Below are 18,063 nucleotides of genomic sequence, written 5' to 3' on the forward strand. Positions count from 1 at the left end.
GTTTAGTTTCATTGATATTCTTTTTTGCATTTTTTCTCGTTTCTTTATATTTTTCAAGATTTTCTATATTTCTACAATTTTTCCATATCTTATTTCAATTTCTTTTTGTCTTAACGGTTTTTTGGACTTCTTGATTCCACCACCAACTTTCTTTACAACCCAAGTATCTTCCCTTGGACTCACCTAAAACCTCTTTTGCTATCCTTATGATAGAATTCACCATTTTATTCCAAACAGTATTTGTATCAACCTTATTCCCTACTGTCCAATCACACTCTTTGTTCATTTTATCATTGAATTTTACTATATTATCTCCCTTCAAGTTCCACTATCTAGTCATTTTGTGTTGATTTATGCTACTCCTCTTCCATTCTTTAATATGTATATCTAATACTAAGACTTTATGTTGTGCGGCCAAACTTTCACCCAGGATAACTTGACAATTCTTACAAGATAGACGGTCCCTATTCTTAGTTAAAAAGAAATCTATTTGGTTTTTATTGTACCCACTCTTGAACGTTATTAAATGTTCTTCTCTTTTTATAAAGCAAGTGTTCAATATAACCAAATCGTACACATGGCAAAATCTAAGATTGTATCACTAGACTCATTCTTATCTCTATATCCGTGGCCTCATGTATCCCCTCATACCCTATATTATCCTTGCCAATGTGACCCTATGAATGTCTTTTCATACATCGGGATCCCTTGTAAAATACTATCTATATCTTTCCAAAATTGTCTTTTTAGATTTTTTGCTAAGCTTGTTTGAGGAGCATATGCACCAATGATGTTCACTATCTCTACACCTAAAACTAACTTGATTGTAATGATCCTATCACCTATTCTTTTAATATCTACTACATTATCTTTTAGGTCTCTGTCTACAATAATAGACGCCTCATTTTTATGTTTTTTTTTGCCAGTGTACCAAAGTTTAAATCCCATTTTTTCAATTTCCCTGGCTTTCTCTCCTATCCATTTTTGTCTCTTAAAGGCATACTAAATTAATTTTCCTTTTAAACATTATTACAACTATTTCCATACTTTTACCCGTAAGAGTCCCTATATTCCAAGTTGCTAATCTTATCTTAGTTTCTTGTATTAACTTATTAACCCTCTCTTTTTTATATAGACCCGATCTATTCCTTTGATTTAGGTGATTTTGGTAAGAATTTATGATAAAAAGATCTGACAAAGTTTTACGTTGGTTGTTAGCTATCTAACACAACCCTGCTCCTCTATCCGTGCTTAGGACTGGCTGTGTGTACAAAGAATTACACAGGCGAAGTACACATTTGCAATTTTTTTTTTAGCAAACTTAATTCACAAAGACAGTTTTCCAAGTTACACCCTACAACTAGTAGAAACTACTCACAGAATACAATGCATTTAAAAAAAAAAAATTTAAAGCATACAATTTTGAGTGTGCATCCAAGCTAGGCTAAAATCCATGCAATAGTACTTTAAAAAAAATAAAACTAAAAAATAAAAAAGAAATTTTGTTATATTCCAAGACTTGAAAATGAGAAAACAAAAATAAAAAAGTCAAATATTAAGTCTACAAATCCTAGACACAAAAATCACCACAACTAACCATTTATTGAAAAAAAAAAAAAAATAATAACAGTAATAAGAAAAGAATAACAAGAGAGGAGAAGATCTCACTGGTGAATACAACTGCTTGAAAAATATCCTTTGATGCAGGAAAATTGATGCTGGTAACTAGAATCAATTGAAGAATATTTAAGCAACGAGGAAATCCAAGAATTCTTCAATCTACCCAAATAGGAGTTGGGTCGGAAAATAAATTTGAAGTTTTGGGTCAACCAAGATTTAATTTTCTATGGCTTCGGCTACTATATTCTCGCCTCTGCCGCAGGAAACTTGATGCTGCTAACGAAAATCAATCGAACAATATTTAAGCAACGAGGGATTGCAAGGATTCTTCTATTTAAATTTAAGATTCAAAATCCTAGAATATTGAAGAAACAAGATTTCTCAACCCATAAAATCTTTATTGCTTTTTCATGATTTTAGGGCTGAACAAATAAGAATCCTTGAATTTGTTTGGGTCTTTGGGAGAAAAGGAAAAGAAAGGAAAGAAAGGAAGTTCGTGAGGTAGAACAGATATTAGAATTTATATATATTGATAGAATTGAGAGAAGGAGAAGAAGAAGACGAAGAGAAGAAGAGGAGAAGCAGCAGCAGTAGAGAGGCGGAACGGAAAAAGAATAACAGACAAGGGAAAGAACAGAAATCCAAACATCAGACTGCAAATAATAGGTCACAAGAGAAGTGTAACATTCAGAGAGAGAGAGAAAGGCTCAAGAACCTGAAATCTCTGTGGTGCCAATAAATTCTTCAATCAGAAGACAGTATGTGAGATAATGGCAAGGCTATCTCCCTTTGAAGCTGTCTCTTATATCTCTTGGGAAATAGTCATTTGGATTGAGCTAGAATGGCAGGGAAGCTGCGATTCCACCGTCGGAAACTAATTCAGTGTCTGGCGATTCCGAAGATGCGTACTGGCAGAGGGCCCAACCAGTTCTTCCAATCCCTATTTAAATTCTGAAAGCTAGCTTCCCTGAAAATTCCATACCCGACAAACCATAAAGAAGTCAAGAACTGAATCTTTCCTACACCAAATACGAATTCCACTTCTTCCCCCGCATTACGTTCCAACCATAGACCCCATAAAACTGCATACTTGCTACACTTACGTTGAGCTGTCCTATCCTTCTTCCAAGGCCTGCAAAAAAGTGATTAACCAAGTCTTCCACTGAACTGGGACAAATCCAACTCTCTTCTATAAAACCAAACAATTTATTCCAAATCCTCCATGAAAAATCATAATGCAAAAAGAGATGAGAGGCTGTTTTGGAATTCCTATAAGAGAGCAAGCAAAAATCTGGAGAGAGAGCCTTCAAAGGTCTCCTAATCTGCAACCTCCTGTCGAAAGGTCTGGAATGACGGGGGATAATAGATTTTGAAATTTGAATGGAGTTGCCACCAACCTAATCTTTACTTTAGGTGCGGTTAGAACACCAAATCTTAGTTTGCTTTACCAGAGTCGGGATGGGGAGTTTGGTTATGCGAGGAGAAGGTACTAGCACCCCTTACACACCCGTTCTATGAACGGTACCTAATTAGTTATGAATTATCCTAAAATTGAATTTTGATGGTCTTTAATTAATTTCATTAAAATAAATAAATAAATGAACAAATAAATAAAGTCAATGTGCAATTTAGGTTTATCTAACTTTGTTAAGCACAACCAACTAAGCAAACACTTTAATTTTTGGTGGAACTTTAACCTTCCAAATAACAGGATAAAGAGGAAAGGGAGAGTTTGAATAGAGGTCTAAAATTCTAAGAATGATTTATAAGAGAACATCCCTGAATGATCCAGACACCAAGAATGAACATCACTATCCAAGGATAATTTTCAATTGAGATTGTTTGTTTGAGATTCTTATAAACCCCCTCTTGCACTGCTTTATGGCCGTCCAATGGTGAAAATCGTGTTTTGTGATTGCATCATATTTTAAAATCACATTAGGTTCCAAGTATTCATCAAGCAGCTACTTTCTTATGTGTTACGTTTTCAGGCTGATGGGCGAGAAGTGCATTTGGGGTTGGTATATCCATGCCTTCTGGGTGCAAGAATGTTAGGAAGCACAGTATTTCCATGGCTCATTCATGGACCATCCCCACTTCGAACTGAGGAATACTTAGTGTATGCATTTATTATGATGGGGTTTGTCTTGTCTATAGTCGCTTATGATTATCAGGTGTGTATGCCTTGACAATACATATTTCTCTACTGATCTCAAAGCTCTAAGTATTCAGAATGTTACATTCTGTAAGTTGTGATTTGCAGGAAATTGGAGTTTTATTGACACTATTCTGTTTATTCCATGCTTGTGTTGGCCTCATTTTACCTTCACTTGCCAGATTGAGGAGCTTGTATGTGAGATATTTATTTATTTTATTTTTAATGTGATTGATTCTAGCTAGTGAGAGTTAAGCCTTGGTGAATGTTGTTTATGAGGGGTATTATGACAGTTCTTTGAACATTCCATCTGCAGATATGTACCTAATGAGTTGCGTGGAGGGATGATAAGCCTGTCTTTAGCTCCTGCAAATGCAACAGTTCTGCTTTTCCTATTGCAAGTACGTGTATCTAACTCATAGTACTTGAGGTAGGAAGCATGGCTAGAAAGCACCTTGCCATGCCATGTTCAAAGCTTGATATGAGCCCCCATATGGTGCGAAAATAATGTGTATATGGTATTTCCATAAAAAAAATTATATGAATAACTGCAGTTTTAACTTTAAAACCTGGATGAAATTGGCTAGAAATGGTCAAACAGCTGCTATGGGCTATATACCTAGCACGGAAACCTCATGAACCAGGGTCAACCTGGACCAACCCAGATAACCATGCAGGACCTGGCTGGATCCAGTGAGTTGGTGATTTGACTTGGCTGTAAGAAAAGAATTCTGATACTTGGTGGTAGATGACTCAAACTCCTATGTCCTACCATTTTAAGAAGAGGGATGCTTACCAATGTAGCACAAGAAGTTTTAGTCAATAAGCTAAAGAAGTAAATGTATATTCCAAAAACCTAGCAAATATATATGCATGCCAAACATCTGAGTCATCTGATTATATGTAGTTGTACATACTCAAAGAATTCCAACTATATCCTGACTATGTACATAAATACAGCCTGACTATTCAAACAATTTTGATGACATGCACACAGAGGAAAAAGTACAAAGTATGTAAAGCATTGGTTTAAACCAGGAATATATATTTAAATATTATTAAAAAATAAACAAATTTTAGTCTAATATTTAAAAAACTATAATTATATTTAGTTTTTCCTTACAGAGTATTACAATATACGTGTAACATATAAGGGCATTAATAAATTTTGGCAAAAAAATTATAAGATATAATTAAAATATTAGACACTAGTTTGAGCACCAAGTTACCAATCGAACCAACCCAACCCCATATGTGGATCAAGACTGGTCCAGGTTTTAAAATGTTGTCAACAACTTGATTTATATATTATTCTTAAGGCTTGATATACATTGTTGGCCTACAACCTAATAGCTTAAGCTTTTAGGTGACAATATGACTTTCTATATCCACTTATTTTTCAAGAGTATATTCATGTACTTGCTTATGATCATAGATTGATTTTTTTAGAAAATGTAGGTTATAAAAATGAATTTAGTTCACTAATTGTGAAACGTTTAATTATTCGAATGTATTGACAGAAGCATTTTCTTATTTTTGATAATGATTCGAACCAAAATCCATTTAAGTGGGAATCTAACATGGTACTAGAGCTAGTTATTAGGAGGTCCTGGGTTCTAGTATTGTTGCCCGCGTTTATTGTGTGATGTTTAAAAATTATTGTACTCCCTGTAATGAGTGTTATTTATTGTTTGCTCATCTCACCACATGCGGGAGAGTGTTAAAGGCTTGATAACCTAACAGGTTAAGCTTTTAGGTAAAGTAGTAATCTAACAATTATTTATTGTTTATTTTTGTGATGTAGGATGACTACGGAAAATCTTGCCCTTTCTAGAGTTTAAGGCAATTGATTTTCATGTTAGGAGTAAAAAAATTATTTGAGTTAAAAGAGAGTCAATACAAAGCAGTCAAAGCTTAGAAGTGGTTCACAATGACCCAGAAAAGTATTTGCTAGCTTAACCCAAATAATTACTAATCAAGTTGAAATAAAAAATACTTACCAGACATAACTAACTAGATAAAATAGAACAAAAAATTGAGGTAACTCAAAACAAAGACCCAGGATAGTACTCAAATAGGATCCATGGAAAAATAAAAATGACCTGAAAAATAGCATGTGAACAGTAAATCTTGACCATGCACAACTGACTACATAAAATAGAAGAAAACCCATAAGTCAAAACAAAGACCCAAAATATTCCTCATATAGGATCCATAGCAAACAAAGACCCAAAAAATAGCCTGTCACCAGTACAACTATGGTTTTCTGTGCTACCTTAATGTGGAAAGTAGTTGCTTCAGCAGTTCAAATCGTGGTTTTAAATAATGGAAGCAAGTAGCATAGCATAACAATAATGGGTATAATAGGAAGTAAGCATAGCATATGTTAGGAAGCTGGTGTAACAACTGTGATGCTGCACTGACACACAAGAAACACACACTAGTTGGGTACCAACCTTAAAACACAAACCCAAGTTTATTTCAATAATCAACTTGCCTCCAAAGGCTTACAACCTACTAAATACAGGAAATTAGTTTCCTAAATTGTAAAATAAAAACTTCCCTAACTTGCTACAAATAAATATTGCCAGAATCAAATTTTAATAAATAAGAAAAATCAAAATCAAAATTACATAATCTGGATCTTCAAATCAAAATCTGAATATTTTTTTGTATGATATGTAGGGCCTCCGGCTTGGACATTGATTAATAAAAGGCGAACTCAGTAATCGAGAATGAGTCAAACTCAACCCCACACCTTTATATATCATTGGCATCTGGGATAATGGTTGAGTTGCAACTCATAATGGTTCCAACCAACCATTATGTCAACAGTAAGAGAATTGCAAACATAGCATTGTTACTTGAAAAGAATCCCTCTCATAACCAATAGAATATCCAAACAAGCAGGCAAGCTATCTTTGAGATGTGTTCAAAATCTAGAAACATGCACAATGTGAGTCTTGAGAATACGTAATTGAGCTGATGAACGTTTGCCGATATCAAGTTAATTTCAACTTGATTGTTAACAACCGATGCTAACTGGTTGTTGGAATCTCATGTTTGACAATTCCTACATACCTAAAAAGCTCATTCATGAGAGATGTTCTCAGACCTGTCTTTGTCAGCCATCGGCAAAGAACAGTGTAAACATGCACCTGTAGGGGCTGTCAGTGCCAAACTCTCTTCCTTGCTGCTATGAGGGTCCAGAGGTTCATAGACATCACCAGTCTCGTTTGGCTCATTCTTCTTCTCATTACATGTAAGGATTTTATTTTAGGGCACTACTGAGATACCGGCTATATCTACCCCCACCCCCCCACCCCCAGGAAAAATAAAAAGAAAAAAAAATCTTAGCTTTCTGTTCAGGGCCTTTTCAGTTGGTAGGCTTCCACAGGATTTGAAAGGTTTAAGATGGCCGGTTCCCTGCAATTTGACCATTTTTTCCAGTTGTCCTTCATAAAGATGAATCCCTTTTCTACATCTTTGGCATAGGGTGCAGCTTGATCAATGGATTTGAAATGTTGGCTGTGCATAAAGTTTTGTTTCTCTGCTGCAGCTGATAAAAATTGTTGTGTTGTATGAAGCATATGTAGAAAGCCTATTTTGTTTCTCGTATTTACTATTGGATTTAATTTTTCTTTCCTTTTTTCTTTCTATTGCGGGGATAGTCGCACATGATGACAGATTATGGAAATATTATTAAAAGCTTGTTGTAAAAATGGCTTTTGTTCTAGTGCTCGAAAATAATATTCTATAGCTTTTGGATGTTTTCCATTACTTGTGTGGATAAGGCCTATGTTATAGAGTACATAATTTCAACCATAGAGATCAATTTCTAGTCACATAGCTTTATAACAATTTTGCAAAGCTTCTGCGTAATTTCCTTTGGACTGAATTGACATCCGTTACGACTGTCGTTTGATTTCAAAAATCTCTGTTCTAGAACCGTACGTAAGATATTCATTTCATATGACCCTTCCCTTATGTGCATAAGGAGGAACCATACAGGGAATCAAAAAAGCTTGATCCATCCTGCAGTCCTATGTACGTGCTGATGTGCTCTGTTCACCCTCATCTCATCAATCGACATTAGGCAAGGAAGCGGTTGAATTTGTAACTCACAAGTTTATGTGTCAACATCTTTGCCATGTGGAGTCGATGAACACAATCGGGAGTACTTCTAGGCATAGTTGAATGGCACAAACTTTTGAATCAACATATCATTCATTCAGATCCACCTGGTCATGGAACCTTTAAATTTACAGCATTGTGACTCTATATTATTCCACCTATTGCTTGCCCGACCCTTTAAACAAGGTATGGCAAGGCTGTATTTTTATTCTTAGGCTTGAACACCCTTGCAAACAAAGATGTTCTCTAAATTGTTATCATAGAGTTCATTAGCTCACCTTTCCTATTGAAATCGAGTAGTGTGACCTTGGTTTGTAGCTGATGTGTAAAGTTTGATGATGACGCACATGTAGTTCCTGTGTTCACTCATTTGTGAAAGGAACTAAATCGGAGGTAGCAGTATCATCAACCGCTCCCTTTCCTCTTGTTTAGGCATCTAGGCTGTCAACACTTTGGCCAATTCACTATTGAGGTCCTAGAATGTGTCTACGAAGGTCGGTGATGTCGTCATTATTTTATTGAGCTAACATATGAGTTTTTTGCAGGAAGTCATGGGCATGTCGTCACGAGCCGAGCTTGTTTAGGGCATTATGCTTGCCTGTGTCCGCTTGTATCGTGCGTTTGGGATGGATTTCCGTCATGTAAATACTAGTGTAGGTTTATTTTCTAGTAGTAGTTTCTCTGTATGCCAAATAAGGTAGTATGAGTCCTCTGTTACTTTGATGTTTCCTAGTGCCAGGATGAGAATTGCATGTAAAGCTCTTTAGGGGGAGGGTGAGTGTTCATTAATCTTGTAAAACTCGCTAGCTATTGTTAACGTGTTTAGCCTACTTGCCTCCCTCGCAAAACACACAATGTTAACGGAGACATTTGTTAATGAATTACGTTGCTTCAATGTTTACTTCTTGCTTGCCACTGCTTCCATAATTGCTTATTGCTTCCGCTGATATTTGATTGAATGATAATGAAAGTGTTTCGAAAGTGTTTCATGGATGAATTGTGGAAAACGACAAGTTGGCTAGTTAAGCAAGAGTGCTTTAGCTAGTGCCGCACGGTCCTTTCACAAAGGTGTGAAATAGTCGGCCCGTGACACCTAGTATAAGAGCTCGGTTAGTTGCAACGTGAATTCAATTACCTTCGTTGTGGGATTGGGAAAGTTTTGGTAAATGACCATGGCACCAACCAATGCTGAGAGAATAGGCTGAGACGACAGCCAATAATGTGGCCACGGAGATGGCCCAACTGAGAGAACTTGTTGATGAAGTGATGGGATCACAAAAGCATCAAGCAAGTTTGATAGGTGAAATGTTAGAGGACTTTCACCGTATTGTGGAAACTTTGCAATCTTGGATAGATGATTTGGATGCAAAGATGAATCTAATGGTTCTTGCTATGGGAAACTCTTAACACTCTGGGGTTTAGCAAGATCAAGGTACCATAACCCAGGACATATGGGGGTGCCCGTGATGCCAAGAAGTTGAACTTCTTGTTTGATATGGAGCAATACTTTCGCGCTAGGAGGACGAACTCAGAATAGGTGAAAGTGGATACTGCGACCATGTACTTGGTTGTTGACGCCAAACTGTGGCGGCATACCAAGTACATTGAAATTGAAAATGGACACCGTGTAGTGGATAGTTGGGCAGACTTGAAGAGAGAGATCAAGGCCTAATATTTTTCTGAGAATGTTGAATATAATGCTAGGAAAAAGCTGAGAGACCTCAGGCATACTAGGTCAATTAGAGAATACGTGAAACAATTTTTTGCTTTGATGTTGGATATCAGGGACGTGTCAGAAAAGGACATGTTGTTCTATTTTCTTGAGGGGTTGAAACCGTGGGCAAGAACAGAACTTCATAGGCAAAGAGTTCAAGACTTGTCTATCACACAAGCTGCTGCGGAACGCTTGACTGACTACATTGGTGATACTACCGCTTCGTCCAAAGAGTTTGATGTAGGGGGAAATAGTTGAAATTCTTCCAAGAAGGGCAAACCCAAAAGTGGGGGAGTCGACTATAAGGCCTAAACTTTGAAGGAAGCTTCGTCGTCTCGAGGGTTCAATACACCCAATGGAAAGGGTAAAATTGCGTGTTACTTGTGTCGAGGCCCTCACTGAGTTTTTGAGTGCCCTCACCAAGCAACACTTAATGCCTTACAGGCTTCCACTGCGGAGCAGGTAGTGGAAAGTGATGGGGAAGAGGAGGATACCCCAAGGTCGGGTGCAATGCGGCGGGTGAACGCATTGGAAAAGCAGGCGAAAGCATGGAAAGTTACACAAGCAAAAGGACTGATGTTTGTGAACTTGAGGATCAATGGGAAGAGTACCCGCCCTATGGTGGATACCGGGGCTACTCATAATTTTTTTTCACAGCCAGAAGCATGGAGACTCAACTTATCCTTGGAGAAGGATATAGGACGCATAAAAGCAGTGAATTCTGTAGCTCAGCCTACTCTGAGAGTAGCCAAGCAAGTGATTGTGAAGCTTGGATAGTGGGAAGGTTATGCGAATTTCATAGCGGTGTTATTGGATGACTTTCCAATCATTTTGGGAATAGAATTCCTGAGGGGGACGAAGGCAATGCCGATGCTTTCAGCTGGTTCCCTATGTTTAATGGGAAATCACCCGTGCATGGTGCAAGCTGTTGCGACGAAAGGGGATGATGGGAAGTTCCTTTCAGCCATGCAACTTAAGAAGGGATTGAGAAAGGGTGAGCAGACATATCTAGCCACGGTGGTGGTAGATGAAGAAGTTGGCCAAGAACTAGTGCCTACAACCATCCAAGCGGTGTTGGATGAGTACAAAGAGGTAATGCTAGATAAGCTGCCTTATAACTTGCCTCCACGACGGGGTGTGGAGCATGAGATCGAGTTGTTGTCAAGAGTGAAACAACCAGCTAAGGGACCGTATTGGATAGCGCCTCCAAAGCTAGTAGAGCTGAGGAGACAACTTGATGAGTTGTTGGAAGCGGGATATGTTCGCCATTCCAAAGCACCGTTCAGAGCATTGGTGTTGTTTCAGAAGAAACATGATGGGAGCATGTGGATGTGTGTAGACTACCGTGCGCTCAACAAGGTGACATTGTGCAACAAATATTCTATTCCGTTAATTGCTGATGTGTTGGATCAGTTGAGTGATGCCAAGTACTTCACTAAACCTGAATTGAGGTCATACTACTATCAGGTAAGGATTGCTGATGGGGATGAGCCGAAGACTACTTGTGTGATGCGATATAGGGTGTATGAATTCTTGGTGATGTCATTCGGATTGATGAATGCGTCTGCAACATCCTATACCTTGATGAACCAGGTATTTCGTGAGTACATCAACAAGTTTGTCGTGGTGTACTTGGATGATATTGTTGTCTACAGTTCCACTCTGGAGGAACATGAAGAGCGTTTATGAAAGGTGTTCGATAGGCTGAGGGGGAATAGTCTGTATGTGAAGAAAGAGAAGTGCTTTTTTGCTCAGCAGAGCATCAAATTCCTTGGTCATGTGATTGAGCAAGATCATATCTGGATGGATATAGAGAAGGTAAGGGCGAATTCAAGAATGGAAGATCCCAACAACAGTGAAGGAATTGCATTCCTTTCTTGGCCTTGCCAACTATTACAGGACGTTCATAGAGGGTATTCGCGGAGAACGACTTCTATGACAAACTACTGAAGAAGGGTCATGGGTGGAACTAGACTGAGAAGTGCTAGGGAGCCTTTGATGACTTGAAGGATGCTATGATGAGAGATTCGGTACTTGCTCTTCCGGATGTCATGAAACCCTTTGAGGTGCAAATAGATGCGTCAGACTTCGCACTTGGTGGAGTCTTGTTACAGGAGGGGCATCCTGTTGTGTACAAGAGCCGTAAGCTTAGTGAAGCAGAGCAGAAGTACACAACTCAAGAGAAGGAGAATGCTAGCGGTGATACATTGTTTCCGCGTGTGGAGACATTACTTACTTGGGTTAAGGTTTGTGGTGAAAACAGATAACTCAGGAGTTAGCAATTTCTTCACATAGCCAAAGTTAACACCCAAGTAGGGCTGATGGTAGGAATTCTTAATAGAATTTGATTTTTCCTTTGAGCACAAGGCAGGGCTTTTGAACCAAGTCGCAGATGCACTGAGTAGGAAGGCCGAGTTGGCGGCGTTGCAGATGGTAGCACACTTGACTGTGAGTGCTGTTACGATGACGATGCGGGAGCGCATCAAGGAGAACTTAGTCAAAGATCCAGTTGGGCAAAACCTAATGAAGCTGATAGAAGAGGGGAAAGTGAAGTTCTGGATGGAAGACGGATTGCTGATGACCCATGGTAGCTGGCTTTTTGTGCCACGATCTAGTGATCTGGGGAAGAGTGTCATGATACCATGTGGGCCGGACATCCAGGATGACAGCGCACTTTGGCCTTATTGAAGCAAATGTATTATTGGCCGCACATGCGTGATGATGTGGTTGATTATACCCGAACTTCTCTCACTTGCCAATGAGACAAGGTGGAGCGGAGGAAGATTGCAGGGCTACTAGAGCCCTTACCAGTACCGTCCAAATCGTGGGAAAGTGTCTCACTGGACTTCATCACCAACTTGCCCAGAGTGGGAGTGCAAGGTCTATACTTGTGGTTATAGATAGGTTTTCGAAGTATGGTATGTTTATAGCTGCACCAAAGTACTACTTGGCAGAGGATACGACACAATTATTCTTTGGGAATGCTGTGAAATAGTGGGAGGTTCCCCAAGACATTGTTAGTGACTGAGACTCAAGATTCATTGGTAACTTCTGACAGAACTTTTCAGAGTCCTTGGTTCACATCTTGACATCTCTTCGAGTTACCATCCAAAGATGGATGGACAGATGGAGAGATTCAATGAGCTACTAGAAGAGTACTTGCACCATTTCATCAACGCCAACTAGAAGAATTGGGTGCAACTACTTGATGTGGCTCAGTTCTGTTTCAATGCCCAAAGGAGCTCAACAATCAACAAGAGCCCTTTTGAGCTTGTTACAGGCCAGCAACCGTTGTTACCTCACACGATGGATGAGTCGTACAAGGGAAAGAGTCCCAGGGCATACGTCTTCACCAGAGAATGGAAAAAGAATGCAGAGACTGCCCGAGCTTACCTGGAGAAAGCTTCTAAGCGGATGAAGAAGTGGGCAGATTAGGGGAGAAGACCGCAACACTTCAACGTAGGTGACTTAGTGCTTGTTAAGCTCAATCCTGAATAGATTAGGTCACTACGAGGACGAGATAGGAGACTACTTCGCAAATATGAAGGACCTGTCCCCATCTTGGCCAAAGTCGGGAAGGTCTCTTACAGAATCAAACCTCCGACTTGGATGAAGGTGCAACCCTTGTTTCACGTTAGCTGCCTCAAGCCTTTCAACGCCGACACTGACGATTTTAGAAGAGGTCAGTCAAACAGAGCAGAGTTGAAGACAGTGCAACTTGACAGATATGAAGTTGAAGATATCCTTGCAGACAGAGAGTTCATATCCTCAAGGAAGAAGCGGCAGGAGTTCTTAGTGAAGTGGAAAGGCCTTGGTGATGGAAAAATCAGCTGGATTTCTGTGGAAGATATGCAACTGTTCGTGGTCAAAGTTGAAGTATACCTAGTGCCAAAGTCTACGAGGATGTCAACCGCATAGGTGGGTGAGCGTCACGAGCCAAGCTTGTTCAGAGCATTATGCTTACCTGTGATCACTTGTCTTGTGCGTTTGGGATGGGTTTCCATCATGTAAATACTAGTGTAGGTTTATTTTCTAGTACTAGTTTCTTTGTATGCCAAATAAGGCAGTATGAGTCCTCGGTCACTTTGATGTTTCCTAGTGCTAGGATGAAAATTGCATGTAAAGCTCTTTAGGGGGAGGGTGAGTGTTCATCAATCTTGTAAAACTCACTAGCTATTGTCAACGTGTTTGGCCTACTTGCCTCCCTTGCTAAACACACAATGTTAATGGAGGTGTTGTAATGAATTACGTTGCTTCAATGTTTACTACTTGCTTGCCACTGCTTTCATGATTGCTTGTTGCTTCCGTTGATGTTTGATTGAATGATAATGAAAGTGTTTCGTTGATGAATTATGGTAACGACAGGCTAGCTAGTTTAGCAAGAGTGCTTTAGCTAGCGCCGCACGGTCCTTTCACAAAGGTGTGAAATAGTCAGCCCGTGACACTCCCGCCAATATTTTGAGTTGGCCACATCTCATTGCACAAGCTCAAACTGTTTTCTTTGTCACCATGGTTCTGTATGTTCGTTGGATTGGGGCTAGCTCACAGTTAGGCTTTTGCCTAACAAAGGCAAGCTCACATTTTGCTTTTTTTTTTTTGTTTTTTTTTTTTTGGGGGGGGGGGGGGGGGGTTGGTTCTTGGGTTGGAAATAGAACTAGTTAGAATTAGAGGTAAATATTGGGCCTACTTCGTCGTGGGTTGGGTTGGATGGAAGGAGGTCGGCAAAAATCTGGTCTTCAAATGGGATGGGCCAAAAGGTTGGAGTTGGCCTAACATTGTAAAGGGATGCTCTGGTAATTATTGTGAGATTAGACTGGGTCAAAATACTCGAGTATTTGGCCTGGGAATCTCACGATTAAGGGGGTTGGGAAGGCTTCCTCACAGTCAGCTGCCGCAAGTGGATGGACTGCTCATCCCTTGGCTGGGGGACTTGAAGCTGTTTGCTAATAGTGCAAAGGTGGCTGTGAGGCTGCCACTGGTGATGCATGCAAATGCAGAGTGGGTTGTTGGAGGATCACTTAGTGAATCATGATCATGGTTTTAAATAACGGTTGCGACTATTACGTAATGTAGTTACATAATGGTTTTTTGGGTTACCGATACCATTACACACCGGGAAATCGGTGGGAAGAAAAATCACGGCTGTTACGGACCGCACCGTTACGTAAAGGCCGCTACGGCCGTTACGTAACCGCTACAGGATTGTTACACCAAAAAAATATTTACTTTTCTTCTCACTTTTTCCCTCTCTTTCATATATCATTCTCAATATACCAAGTGGCAAGAGGGGGAAAAGATTATAATGAGGATGACAATGATACAAAATTTACTATTTCTTTAAATACTCACAATAGATGCATTAATTAACAATTTGAAAATACTAGTTAGGAAAATATTTTATTTTGATAATATTAGTAATGTGATCTTTATGTTCTATATTTTTCAACTTCAACTTTCTTTCTTTTCTAGCTATACTATATGGCTATAATTTTTATGCTTGCTGCTAAAATGCTAGTAGTTAGAACAGGATTCAATTTCAAATTTCAGTTCAACTTCCAGGTCAAACTAAGAGCACTAACTTCATCATCCCACAAAATCAATACCTTCATCTGATGATTTTTCCTTATTTTTTTCTTCTATCAACTCTAAAAGTCTGATATTAACCATTTTTTTGTTAGAAAAACTTAATTTGTTACATTATTTGTGATGGTTATAAATAATGCAACAAGTGAACATTAGGTTCAGCTGTTGTCATACTATGGCCTGGCAGAATGCTGCGTAAGCGAGGATTGCCTCCCCACTTTTAAGTTCTGAACTCTTCAATATCTTCCTTTTTCATAAAGCAACTAGAAGAGAGTGGTTTAACTAGAGCTGATTGGCCCACTTGCTTTGAATCTGTCCAATCTTTTAGTTCAACCTTCAAACTGGTTGGACCTGGTAGGTGTCTCTCCTTTTACATTTGGTTTGGATTTGAGTTTAATGCAATAGTTAATAGTGCTTCCTAGTCATTTGGAATACAATATCTCATTACATGCTTTGAAAAAGAATTCTTTTGCCCTCGACAATTTTTGAGAGGAAAGGTTTGAGGTTTGGTGGAATTTTCATTTTTATGACATTGAATTTAGGTTTGGGCATACTTGCCAGTCTTAAGCTGGAATGTGGAAGCCTCAAAATTCTAATTAAAAGCATTTATTAAGAAGAATGCTTTAATTCAACAAAGCTATACCTGTACTCAGCTTGCATTAGATGATGTTTTTATTTCCATGTTGCAGGGAGGCTACTTCCGAAACCTAGGGAATGCAACAATCATGGCATTTGCTGCTCTTGGCCTATTTGCAGCTGCTGGTTGCATGCATGTGTTGAAGCAGTGGGGGAAGCAACCTTATCAATACTCACACAAATTGTGATTTCATTTCCCATTGTGGCCCCAGGACAACGCTGTGGTTGATGAATTCTGGGTGTCAGCCAAGAGCGGTCGATGGACTTGGGAGGCAAGGAAAGGAACAAAAACTGTATGCTTCTGAAATACATTAGTTCCAAGAGCACAAAATCAGATTTTAGAGTTCTATTTTTTGTCTCTGCTGGCGCCATCTGAAGAAGAAAAAGCTGTGATGGTGGTTCTGCAATTCTTGATCATCATCAATCACAAAGTTTTGGTACATCCAGGCTCCAATGTGGTCCTTCGCTGGTAAATCAGTTAAAGATAGCACAATCTGGCGCGATATTTGCTGGGCATGTATCCCTTTAAGCAAAGAATCGCAAATGTCAGGTCTGCTAGTGAAATATATAGTTTGGTATCTTACCACAAGGGAAGGCAGAGGAAGCCACCTTGATGAGCTACATGGTTGAAAGTCGTTGTGTTCATTTTCATTTTTAGCCGGCATTGGGAAGTGTGAGTGTTGGGAAATTCCACATGCAAAAAGTGCACTCGTTAATTATTAATTAATTGGATGCAATAGAGATTTATTTTGTGCGATTGTGAAAAATATTTTCGTTAGGCATTAGTAAATAACATGACATTTCATGTATCATACCCGACTAATGATTCAAGAGCTAGAAATGCAGCCTTGCATAAGGTCTCTTTGCGTCACACTTTTACCTATGAAAGAGGGATACATCTTTTTTAATACGAGACTAGATAGTTGGGGTGACATGTAACGCATCGGTGTACAGCTAGGATGTTTGCTGCTTCTTGTTTTGTTGTGCGTGTGGAAAGATGTAACCATTGCAAAATTCTCTCCTCATACACTTGAGAAGAAATGAATACCTGGGGGTAGAACTAAGGTATACTACATGGGACCTTGGAATTGGGATTTTAGACTAGAATTGGTGTATATTTGAGTTAGATATAATATGAATTTATATTGAGTTTTGTTACACAACATAATATAAGGCTGGAAATTTATGCTCCTTAATAGAACTTAAAAGTATTTATCATTTCACAGTATATGCATTTTGATATTAGAACCACGGTATTCTTCTGTCATAAGTGAGGGGTTTTTTAATAAAGTTAGGAGGTGCCGTCCTTTTTAAAAAAAAAAATAAAAAAATAATGAAAGATAAATCATATTTTTTATTTTTAATTTTTTTTAAAAATTATATAAATTGAAAAACATGTTAAGTAGCTTCTTGTGTAGGATTTGAAATCCATCATTATAGGATGTTATGTTAGTATTTGGAACCACTAAAGTGTTACAAAATTTACATCATTAGGATTCACTCTAAATTACATCGGTTAGTCGTATGGATCTAAGTGCAAAAGTGGCATCTTGCAATTGGTATCTTGCAATTTGGTAGTACTTTTGGATTAGAATTCAAATAATGGAAAAGAGCACATAGAGCCATTTCCTTATCATTCTGTCAAGATAAATGTTGTGGACTAGATATTTATATTAACTACCGAAAGATAACAATGCAAAAGAAAAAAAATTGTATGTTGGATTTTCAAAATAGTTTGAATCATTTTTGATAATCTATTTGTTAGAAGCTGACCGCTAATTGAATGTTGTAATATGTGATTCATATTGAGTGAAACACATGTATAGAGAAAGTAGGCTGAGGAAAAACAAGGAAGCTGGACTGCAGGAGAAAATCGTCGACTGTTTGCATAAGTGAGTCAACGGTTTCAGGCTTAGGAAGAAACTGTCGACGATTTGGCATAGACCATCGATGGTTTTGTTCGGCACTATATTTGAATTTTGAATGAATAGGTTGGAGATTCGGAGGCAAATCCTCTGGGGATTGATACAAGGGTATTTAGGCAACTTTCTAATCCCTTTGTACGTGTAGGGTTAGCATAAATACAATGTTGTAACCCAGGTTTTGATGGATAGTGAATTTTAGCTGCCGCTTGCTACCGTAGATGTAGGCATTCTGCCGAATCACGTTAATTACTGTGTCATTATTTATTTGCTTTCCTTATTATCTTTGTGATTTTGTT

The 18,063-nt window shown here is 38.6% G+C and overlaps 1 protein-coding gene across 2 annotated transcripts in view; it reads left to right on the plus strand.

The window, feature by feature from the left end:
* Positions 1–16,609, plus strand: part of LOC131152677 (uncharacterized) — a 29,838-nt gene extending 13,229 nt beyond the window's left edge. Inside the window, exons 6-9 of one of the 2 annotated variants that reach the window (XM_058104480.1) lie at positions 3,612–3,794; positions 3,884–3,969; positions 4,092–4,176; positions 15,896–16,609. In XM_058104480.1, coding sequence (XP_057960463.1) covers positions 3,612–3,794; positions 3,884–3,969; positions 4,092–4,176; positions 15,896–16,030 — 489 coding nt within the window. In that variant the 3' untranslated portion in view covers positions 16,031–16,609. The remainder of the gene's footprint in view (positions 1–3,611; positions 3,795–3,883; positions 3,970–4,091; positions 4,177–15,895) is intronic. The other variant, XM_058104488.1, reaches the window with a different exon arrangement.
* Positions 16,610–18,063: the final 1,454 nt, after the last annotated feature.

The sequence above is a fragment of the Malania oleifera genome, chromosome 1 (genome assembly GCF_029873635.1).
Source record: "Malania oleifera isolate guangnan ecotype guangnan chromosome 1, ASM2987363v1, whole genome shotgun sequence".
In the NCBI taxonomy this organism is placed as follows: Eukaryota; Viridiplantae; Streptophyta; class Magnoliopsida; order Santalales; family Ximeniaceae; genus Malania; species Malania oleifera.